General features: G+C 33.8%; 1 protein-coding gene across 1 annotated transcript; it reads right to left on the bottom strand.

Moving 5' to 3' along the window:
• Positions 1-2,122: 2,122 nt before the first annotated feature.
• On the bottom strand, positions 2,123-4,507 carry LOC142553716 (NADPH:quinone oxidoreductase-like). The gene is made up of 3 exons (XM_075664163.1): positions 4,345-4,507; positions 3,607-3,795; positions 2,123-2,652 (listed from the first exon to the last, which is right to left on the bottom strand). The coding sequence occupies exons 1-3, from the start codon at positions 4,436-4,438 to the stop codon at positions 2,336-2,338; spliced, it is 600 nt and encodes a 199-aa protein (XP_075520278.1). The 5' UTR covers positions 4,439-4,507; the 3' UTR covers positions 2,123-2,335.
• Positions 4,508-11,488: the final 6,981 nt, after the last annotated feature.

Below are 11,488 nucleotides of genomic sequence, written 5' to 3'. Positions count from 1 at the left end.
CATTTTGATAAAAATTTCGATCGATGTACGATATGTTTCTTCTATGTTCGATGTTATTTGATTCTGCTGGAGTCCTTTCACAATTCTGATAAGTATCGTTTGATAAGTCTGATTCTGTGGTTCACTGTTATGATTCAAATTGGATATGGAACGACGATTGTAAATTATGTCTGGCCCCCATCAGTGGGTATAAAACTGTGTTCTGTATGGCCCCAATCAGTTGGTATAAAACTGTGTTCTGGCCTAACCCTTTAGAGGACTAACATATGGGGGACAATTTGACCATAGATGACGAGATGAATAACAGTGTTCCGTTTGTTCTGATCTGATCTGTTCTGAATTGTTATGATAAGTTCTGTTTCATCCTTCGAGTCTGATTCGGTTAATGTTTGATATGATAAGTTTTGAAAGTCTGTTAAAAGATGTTTTAAAATTATCTTTATATGTATTTGTGGTAATCGATCGGCCCCTACTTGCTGAGTGTTTCTCAAAGCACTCACCCCTTACATATCTCTCCAGATAAGAATGAAGAACAATTGAACGAGGAGGAACATAAGACTTTCTGGGGTTGGTGATCGCACCAAAAGATTTAGACTCAAGACTTTGTATTTATTTCGCTTCCGCAATTCTGATGTAATTTTCATTTTGTTGTCATTGTAAAGACAATATTTATTTATGAAAAGACTGGTGTTTGGCTATTTGCTACGAGGCTAATTGTTTTCCTGTAAATTGATAAACAATGTCGGATGTCACCGATGCCTCGGTCTCGGGGCGTGACAATCCTTCCCACAATTAAAACATGCCATGCCGTCGGATGGTGACACCTTCTTGAAGTTTCTGTTGAGATTCTGATAGATTCTATGATTTTTCTTCATAAATTTTGAGAATTTCTCGATGAACAATGACATAGCATCGCTGCTGATTTGCTCGGCAGTCTTCTGCGGTACTGGGTCAGCAATGGTAACTACAAAGGCCTTGGTTAGATTGTTTGAGATAGATTCTTCTCCGCTCTTGATTTTCAATTAAAATTTGTATGCCTTTAGATCATAAAACAATTTCGAGATCATCTGATTCTATCATAGTAATCATTTTTACGTCTCACCCCTTGGAAGGGGTGTCATGACTTTCAATGCAACTTCTGTGTTGGTGTACTCTTTTTCAAGAGCTGCCAACTCGATTATAATGTTGCTGAATCTCTCTTCAAGTCATTCAGAAATTCTTCGAACTTCACCTTGATGTTTTATCATTTCGCTCACATTATGACACACTATAGAACCGTCGAACGTCGATAATAATTATAAAAAAAGAAATATTCTCAGTTTTTTATGTTTAATTTAACTGTATAGTTAACATGAAACGAAACCCAAAAAAGTTATGTAAAATGAAGTACTAACTCGGGATACTTGGAAAAACGAGAGACAAAATCGGGAAAATGTGATGAAATGTAGGACTAAATAGAGAATCATCATTGAATCATATGCTTACTTTCCGTCATTTTTAATAGTGCAGTTACCGGGATGACCAAATCAAGAAAAGTTACTAAAAATGAAGTAATAAATCGAGACAAAATAAAAATTAGGGACTGAATCGGGAAAATTTTATAAAATGAGTGACTAGATAGGGAATTATCTTTAAAAAAAAACGAAATGAAAAACACGCACATCCTTAAAAATAATTTTATTAAATTTCAAGTATTACAATTAAATTGGTACACGTTTTATAGCTTATAAATTGTACATGAATAATAAAATAGTAAAAAGGCTCACGAGCTGAGCTCTTGTATGATCATATCAAAAATCGAACTCGAGCTTAAATCGAAGGACTCACAAGCCAGCTTGGCTCCTCTTATGCCCCTGACAAGAAATGTGAACTATTGTTGTTGAACATTTTTCAGATAAGGTAGAGGTTAAGTTCAGTGCATGATGTCTGAATATGATACAAAGACCATATTGACTCACTCATGCCTCCAAAATGCCCCAAATATCTATCTAGACTTGCTGCTACTTTCACTCAGAATGGATGTTATGAGTTCAATTGTCCTAAAAGAGGTTGTATTTTTATTTTGCTCCGACAAAGTGATGTGCGCGATCAGCATGACGTTTAAAGAAGATGCTAGCAGAAATTCAATTTAATGCTACAAATTATTTTGTCACAGGAACAAGCAATTCATCATACACACGGATCACATTGTTTGTGTATTGAGACACAGACACCATGGTAGAAATCAAAGCAACTTAATGTTTGTGACTGTCTTTATGTAGCACAACATTAGAAATATGAAATCAGACTTACATATAGGTAAAGCGGTACCACATGGTAAGAAAGATGAGATGATTCAGACACGCTGTGTAGATTTACCCTGGAGTCGCAATGAAAATGCATACAATGATAAGAGAATCTCTTTCAACTTCTCTCTGGTTGAATCATCAATCAAGTTGCCTACACTGTCAAATTTCGCAGGAGGATGGAATGCTTGAACAAAAAGCTCTGGTTTGTTGATGAAATGAATATCAACAAAAACACCTATTTGACGGAGATGATATTGTGAACGGCCCCCACCAAAACTTCCGCCTGCGCTTACTATCGCACCTGCTTTATCCGCCCACAGATTAGGTGGCCTGGATGCCCAATCAATTGCATTTTTCAGGGGTCCTGGCCACAGAAAAGAAGCAAAATACATTATAAGATCCTAAGATACAATGAAATATCCATGAAATCTAAAAGAAGTTATTGGCCCTGCCATTAGAAGTGAACTTTCGTTCCCGCATTCCCTCTACCTAAATGGCAAATTCAAATCTCAAGTGATTTATTAAAAATTTTAAACCCTTACTCCACCCTTGCATAGTCCATTTGCTTTCCTTATGTGTTGTACATGATAAAACTGATTGTCTGGACCTTTATTAGCTGAAAGAAACAAGTGTGTAACTTATTTGTATCAGGAACACATATTCTAGTAAAGCCAGATGTTTACCTATAAATTCGATTAATGGATTGGAAGATATCTTATCCATCAATTGTACTTCTTTATTAATGAATTTTGTTTCCTATAAAAAAAATGACATGGGATCTTTTTCATTGCAGATCACCTGACAAGTACCTTTTACTAGCTTTTCATCTACAGAGTCTAACGGCTGTGAATAAATTCTGATTGGACATTGATCCAATATTTCATTACTAATCATCTCCAAAATTGTGGTAGGATTTTATTGTTCTTCATAAGTGCTATACTTCTGACTCATCCCAATTCCATAATCTCAACATATCAAACTTGATGTTCATGCAAATGTTTTTCCAGCTGAAGGTATAAAAAACTTCATTTCCTTCGATAATATAACTGTAACCAACTAGAATTCTAACCACACGTCCTAACCTTGAGATAGAGCCTCTCTCCTCTACATCACGACACATCTAAAACTTTCACGAGCAAAGAACCTCAATATGATACCGTGAATAAAGATTAAATTGTAAATATTGGCAGATGAAAAAGACGAGGCGAATTGATTCAGTGAACGAAACAATCTAGTAGACTTGTACAGAAAATCAACTGCTAAATATTTTATTTACCAGCTACATTAAGTTAGCATGAGAAAAGAGTTGTTTTGTTACCAGTAACAGAGAAATTGTACTCGGGTGAAGCAAAAAGAAAGCAATCAGCAGCGAGAATCTTCTGCCGGAAAGCCTCAACAGCGGGCGGGTAAGTCCCATTTACCTCAAGATCAGTGTTGAGAAGTGGTAAAGGTGATATATCCACATACTCTATCTCCAAACCATTAATTGATTTTGATATCTCGATAGCTAGATTGCCAGATCCATTTTTCGCGTGTATAATGGCACCATCGCCATCATAAAACAAGCAGGAAACAAAGAAATTAATGCATATTTGCTTAGCAAAATGAGAAAGAAAACCCCAGTGTCTTCAAGAAGAGCAAATCGAAAATGACAACTACACATAAAAAAACTAAATATGTCTCAGAGAGGGTACTGATCTCTGAATGTAAAACCATGTCTTCTACAAATCCAAGCAACATTTGTATACTCCAGTTAAAAAATTCGGTCACAACTCTAATTAATCGACGAAAACGCAAATTAAGGAGAAAAAATAGCATAATTTGCATCTTCTGAGGAGGGACCTGATCCTAAGCTAATACGATAGAATTAATTCCACCAGCAATAGATCAAAAGAAACTCAAACAAAAAAATCAACTGAAATTATGCAATGCACAAGATAATATAATCGATCAAAAGCTTCTTTTTAACTGAAAATACTTTTTCAACGGATCTGAATCTTTTAACATATTAAAAAAAAAAAAAAACAAAATAAAGAGAAAAAGGAAAGGAAAATACCAGCGCGTATGAGGCCTCGATTGAAGGAACCTTTGTTGAGAGAACCGCTGATAGCTGCAACTTTTACTATGGGTGGAGTTGGAATGGCCGCCATTGGTTTGAAGCAATGAAGAATCTATACTCTGTCTCGTAGTTTAATCAAATGTCAACAAATAATAATATTAATACGGCATGAAATTTAACGTATTTTCGTACTTGCTCGGCCAGTGCTTTTGAATATAGCGCGAACGATTCGTGTGCAATTCTTTTTTTTTTTTTTTATATATGTGAATTTTTATTAATAATTTGAAAATAGAATTAAAATCTATACTATCAAAAGAATAAATTAAAATATCATGGATCGAGTCACATTTTAGCATCCTACTAAAAATAGTAGGACACATACACACTAATATTATCAATCTAAAAATAGTAGTTCCATATCGTTGAAAATTTTATAAAGGCTTACAATAGATTGTTATAGTAACTTGAGTTAATCATTTTCATAAATCGAAGACAGATACAAAATAATTTCTATATGGACCTATTGTGCAATCGCGCAGATACCGACCCGAGCATGAGGCGCGATATGAGGGTATTAGAGAAGGTCACAAGCAGCTATGCGAGACAAAATGCCACGTGGATGTAAGTCATCTCTTAAAATAGTGGGGCAAATGATACATCAAGGGAGCCACCTCTTAAACCTGTAGGAGCAATCTCTAGATTCTTGACGACGGTGGATTGAGGGTCAGGTCAAGGCGAGGATGTCACAATATGAAGGAGGGATGATTGTGACATCCTTATCGCACACTAGTTGAAAATGATAATTTAAAATGCTTTATAAGGTCTTAAAAAAAAAAAAAAAAACTCATATAACAACGTGAGCTAACCATATCTGTGAAATGAAGACGAATACAAATTAATTTTTATAAAATCCTATTTTGCAATCGTGTGGGCACATGCCTGAACCCTGAACCTGACGATACTGATATTTCATTGTTTGGTATACTTTGAAATTTTGTAAAATCTATAAGATATTATTTGGATCAAATGTATATTAAATTAAAAAAAAAATCGTAGTTGAGCACACCTGCCATCAGAGCTCTACTTCCAAAAAAATTTGGTAAACTCTGCCATCAGAGCTCTACTTCCTATAAATTAGGTAAACGCCAATAAATTAATTAGTAGGAACAAAGGAATCTTATTTTGATTGTTTAAAATGTGGTGTTATGCACGCATCCATTGATTATTTTCATCAAGTTGGATAATAGTAGGAGTCTTGTTCCTCGTTTTGAAGGTCTTGTTGATACGTTTCACATATCTATATCACTATGATGTATATATCTGATACATATTTGCATTAAAAAAACAATATTTTTTATGAGTCTGGTCGGAATAGAGTGAGTTGGAGATTCATCTAACAAAATTAATCCGTAAGACGATTTCGTAAGAGTTTTTGTATTATAACAATGAGTAATTTAAGTTGACTTTGATATGTAGGAAACTTAATTTGGACTTGGAAAGTTAGGTATTACACAAATAAAATTAAGTATAAGCACATATAATTTATTATATCTAGCATAGGTGAAAAATAGGTTGGTAGACCATATTTTAATTTCATCTTATCATATAATTTATTATATATAGCAGGGGTGAAAATAGATTGGTAGACCTTATTTATTACTGCTCGATCGAGCTAACATGAAAATAATTCATTAGAGCATCCTCATTGTTGTTCTAACCAATCTGATTGTTATTATTAACACATTCACATTTCCACGTCTATCGAGCATTCACAATTTGAACATAATGAATTTTTTTAAAACAGTTTTCACGAATATTTAATTCATCTAAAAATATTATTCTACGTCATGAATCAATTTTTAAATCTCATCTCTACTATCCTCATCATCTCAATTTAATTTTTAATATTTATTTTTATAATCCTATTTTTTATCCGAAGTAGATGAAAATAACAAAAGATTTTATAGAAATTTCATGATTTCCCAAACATGCGGAATAAAACTTTTCTTCCATTAATTCATAAATTCCACCAAAGTTTCAAAATTATCAATTTTCGAATTTTCCGTTTGTTCCACCATGTTGTCAAAATTTCAAGGTTTTGAAAATTATTTAAATCAGCTGCCTAACTCCCCCTGTCCCCAGCTCCATATCAGACGCTTGCTCTCCAGCTCCATATCAAACGCCAACACCTGAATATTGTCAAAATATGATCAATCCATATTTCATGATGCATTATTTTTATGGATTTTTTTATCCATAAGCAACCATACTCCCTTTTATATCTTGGACAAAAAAAATCGGCAACTCCGACTTTTGTCCTCGAGCTCAACTGTTCGAACGTGACTTCCAAATTGAGCATGCAAATTTGGATAAAGTAGATTCAGGTGCTGAGGGTATGAGAAAGTGGGCAATCAAGAGAAAGTTGAAGATGATGTCCAAGCGAGATCATTTTTTACTATTAGGGATGACCTAATCATCGGCAATAATCAGAAGGCTGATGTTTTCTGGGGACGTGTTGCAAGCTACTATAATGAGAATAGACATGCAGGTTCACCCAATAGAAGTGCAAGTGTGATACGATCGCATTATCAGAAATACAATCTAAATGAAGGTATATAGCTTCAATGCAAATTACAACAGCATTTATAGTGCATATCAAAGCGTCCACAATGATCAAGATATATTGCGGCTTGCGTATGAAAAATATCAGGAGAAAAATAATGGTATTGCATTTAATCTCAAGCATGTGTGGAGAATCATGAAAGATCATCCAATATTTACTCAATAGTCTGTTGATCACCTTGTTGTCATGAACAAAGCGATGACCTCGGAGTCGAGGGATATGGATTATGAAACATTCGTTTTTCCTTGAAATATACTAGAATTTTTTTCCCTCATATGTTTTTCGGCCAAATATTTATACATGTGTATTTTTAAAATAATTTTGTACCATTTAAAATAAACCAACCAATCGATTATTTAAAATCTAAAAAAAAGTATTTAAAACATAAAATCGTAAACTTCAACCAAACCTAAACTTAGCATTTTTCAAAATAAAGCATAAACTCTTTAAATCTCTCAAACCACTCCAAAACATAAAACTCATAAAATCTTTAAAGTAATCTTAAACCATAACATAATGCGGAAAGCTAGCAAAGCTCATCGGGTTATGTTCACATCAGTCTAGCTAGTTCAACCATCAAGTTCTCCATCAAAATCACGCTCATCTGCATCGATCACACCTAGTAAGTCTAATGACTCAGCAAACATTAATCATGATAACAAGTAGTACATATAAAATCACATGCATCAATAAAAATACTTTTACTAAAAATAACTTTTAATGAATATGCATAAACTTTAAACATTTTTTCTTTCATCATAAAATTTTTTCATTTATCATATAAGTATATGTTTTCCTTTTTATTGAATTCAGATCGTTAATTGAGACTTCGTTTCAGCTGTAGGTCGATGGATCCATCTACTTATAACCATGGTACCAAGCAACGGGGACATCATCGACACTCTCGCCTGTCAACTGAGCCTTGACCTTACATATCATCATATCATTTCGATGGAAATACGATCGTCGGGCTCCCTCTGGGGCTTTCTCCTGTAAATGGGCTCCCTTTGGGGTTTTCTTCCATTGACAGGATCCCTTTGTGGCCTTTTCCCTCACGATATCCCCAATCACATCTTATGTCACAATCAAGTCACCTCCTTCAACTTTTCATTATTTTCATCACATATAAAATCCATGCATATCTATCATTTTTCTTTTAAAACCAAGCATGCAACACATCTTTTAGCATTAACGTTTCATCATAAAATTTCATAAACATTTAAAATAGAAATTTTAACATTCATTACAGCATCCAGGGCACTGTCAGGACATCTAACATTTTTCAGGTGTAAAATTAACATTTTGCCCCTGAAACGCTAACTTTCTCAATTTATCCTTAGACCTGAAAACGATGTCACAAATCCATCCAAACCTACCATAACATCTTAAAATACACCCATAAATATTTATTAGACGTAAACTTACGTTCCTCGACTACTTTCTCAATTTGTTTTAAAACTTAAACGTACGTCTCGGTTTTAACCTGAATCGACACAAAAATTAACCAAACCTTACCAAACTTGAACTGTCACGCCCCGCGACCGGGGTTAGTTGACATCGGCGTTGTTCATCAATCACACAATCGAAAAATAACCATCCTCGTAGCACAGTATAAACCGAAACCAGTTTATTTCATAAATACCATAAAAATTGAATCGCCTTTACAATAGTAACTCTGAAAACGATAAAAATCTGCGGAAGCGTTTATAACTTGAATTAAAACTCACAATAACATGTTCTTAATTAAAATTCTTCATGCGTCCACTAACAGCCCAAAAAATGGTGTCTGATTCTTCTTTCTCTATTTCTTCTTCTGATTTATCTGGGGATGGTAGAGTAAGGGGTGAGTATTTTGGGAAATACTCAGCAAGTGGGGGCGTATCAAGCACAACATAAAAAAATATTTACTCCATTTTCGAAAACAACACATAAATACATCATACTTTTGGTAACGTAACATCATATTCATAACATAACAACACTGCGATTTTTCCACCTTCTATGATTTACTGATATCAGTTCCTGATTTTTAATCCTCTAAGGGGGCGAGGCCATAAAATGGTTCTATCCCACCGTGAAGGGCCATATGTCGGAATTCCATCCATTTTCAGGGAATCCTCACAGTGCCAACACGTAAACGTACCGAAATAAAAATAACATAGAGACAGAACGACGGTGCTCGATCGAATTTTCAAAAAATGAACACATGCATAAACCTAAAATTTAACCATTTAAAACAGCCCACTTACCTTAGATCTTGCTGAAAAAACACGAAGAATTCGAAAATCATAGAAGAATCATGAAACCGACACTTCGAAAACGCAACAGCACATCGCCCGGAAAATCATCCGTCTTGAAAAATTATTTGTACCTTATTGAACTGTTGGATCGGACTCAAAATTTCACAGTACGTTCAAACATTCGTCAAAAAAATTATGAACGGTGGAGATCGGGTTTGGAAGTCGTTTTAATCTGTTTATAGATGAAAAACCGTAGGTATACTGTTTTCCGCCTCGAATCGGAGCAGTTTTCTTGCGAAGACTATAAACGAAAAACTAACTATCGGATTTGGCCGAAATTTGGATATGTTATTCGATAACCTATAGAAGCACATTCTGAACGGTGAAGATCGGATTCCGAATACCCGAGCGATGTAAACGAATTTCTGAACTTGGACCGAATTTTGATTACTCGTGCAGAATTTTTGGGAGGAAATTTCGAAAATAATGGAGAGAAAACTCGAAAATTGAGGTGTAAATTCTGAATGAGAGCTTCTCCTATTTATAGAGGGGTGGATGTGATCCAGATCATGTGTTATCTCCTCGTTTAAACTTTGAATTAAATCTTGAATCTAGGATAGATTATTATCTCTTATCTATCTCATCATCCTTATCTAAATATATATCTATATTAATTATCTATTATCTTATATCAATAACTTGTATTTATATATCCAAAAATTTCTTATTTAACTTTTTAGATGATGATCTATTTTATTTATCCCAAGTTCAAAATATAAACACAATATTATCTTAAATTTCGAGCTCCAAAAATATTGTACACGATATAATTATTCACTAACTTTAGATAATCTTGCAAATCTTATATCTTATAATGATATAGATACCTGAAGATTGCGCAAATCCTAGTACCATTAAATTACAAAAATATTATCACGATTATGCAAAAAATCTTGGATTTTACATCCCTCCCTCCTTATAGGAAGTTTCGTCCTCGAAACTTGGATTGGCTTGGTCTAGGAAGAGATACAGGTATTACTTATGTATTTTCTATTTTAGTTCCCAAGTTACTTCTCCTTCAATATGACTAGAAAATCATCTAAAATTTCTAAATCATATCCCAGTAATTTTTTTCAGACATCTTAATAACAAAAGTGTTGACTTACTCATAATTTCAATTATACTTGTAACATCATAATTTATTATTATTACTTCATCTAATGATATGACTTCTATTCTACTATATTTATTAGAATCATTGATTCCTACAAAAACTTACTGTAACCCAATAGTCGCATATCTTGTAATCATAATTTGATAAACTATTTGTCTTATGAGGGAGGAAAACAAAAATAAAAACCTTTTGAATCCAAATGTAACCCAATAATGTAACTCTAACTGAAATCCAAAAAATCAATATCAACTTTTCCATTGAACATTTAATATAAAGACTAGTCTCATAATCAATCCAATTTAAATCCCAAAATTCATTTCTTAAATTTTATATCAACCATGTAATGCATAAGCTGGATCCCAATTATTATTTTTCATATCCCAATGCTTGTAGTAATGTAAAATTCTCAAAAGTCAAACTATAACCCAATACGGTCAACCTTAAGTAAACCTCAAAAGTATTATCTTAAAAGATAAAAATCAAAATTCCAATTGATCATTTCACATAAACTCTAATATCAAATTTTCTTTCTTTTTCTAATACTAAATCTTAATTTCCATCAAGACCATGAAACTGGTTTTGCTTAACGATTACTCAAAGCACGATTGCCATGATAGTGAGGCTAGAATCATCTTACCCATGTTTTTCCGACTTAAAGCGTCAGCTACCTCATTCGCCTTGCCTAAAATGTAGCTTATCGTTACGTCAAAATAATTCAATCCATCATCTTTGTCTCATGTTCAATTCTTTCCGCATGAACAAATACTCGAGGCTTTGATGGTCCGTGAAGATCACACACTTGGCATCGTAAAGGTAATGCTTCATTAATGCAAAAACTACTGTGGCTAACTAAAGGTCACGAGTTGGGTAGTTTTGCTTAAACAGTTCCAATTGCCTTGATGCAAAGGAAATTACTTTTCCTTCTTGCATGAGCAAATATCTTAGACCTTTCTTTGACGGATCTCTGTAATTGAAAAAAAAATCATTGCCTTCATCAGGCAGCACTACCACCATTGTGGTTGCAAGTTTCATCTTTAAGGTTTCAAAACTTTTCTCACATTCTTTGCTCCAATTGAATTTAGAGTTCTTTTGTGAGTTTTGTAA

Source organism: Primulina tabacum, chromosome 8, assembly GCF_025594145.1.
Source record: "Primulina tabacum isolate GXHZ01 chromosome 8, ASM2559414v2, whole genome shotgun sequence".
Classification (NCBI taxonomy): domain Eukaryota; kingdom Viridiplantae; phylum Streptophyta; class Magnoliopsida; order Lamiales; family Gesneriaceae; genus Primulina; species Primulina tabacum.
This window is presented reverse-complemented; position numbering and strand designations above follow the sequence as displayed.

Excerpts from the sequence above, each read along its gene's own strand:
- LOC142553716 (XM_075664163.1), bottom strand. The coding sequence starts at position 4,438 with ATGGCGGCCATTCCAACTCCACCCATAGTAAAAGTTGCAGCTATCAGC. Across the intron at positions 3,796-4,344 it reads TCGAGGCCTCATACGCGCTG|CTATCGAGATATCAAAATCA; the intron begins GTATTTTCCTTT and ends CTGGCAATCTAG. Across the intron at positions 2,653-3,606 it reads GTACAATTTCTCTGTTACTG|GACCCCTGAAAAATGCAATT; the intron begins GTAACAAAACAA and ends TTCTGTGGCCAG.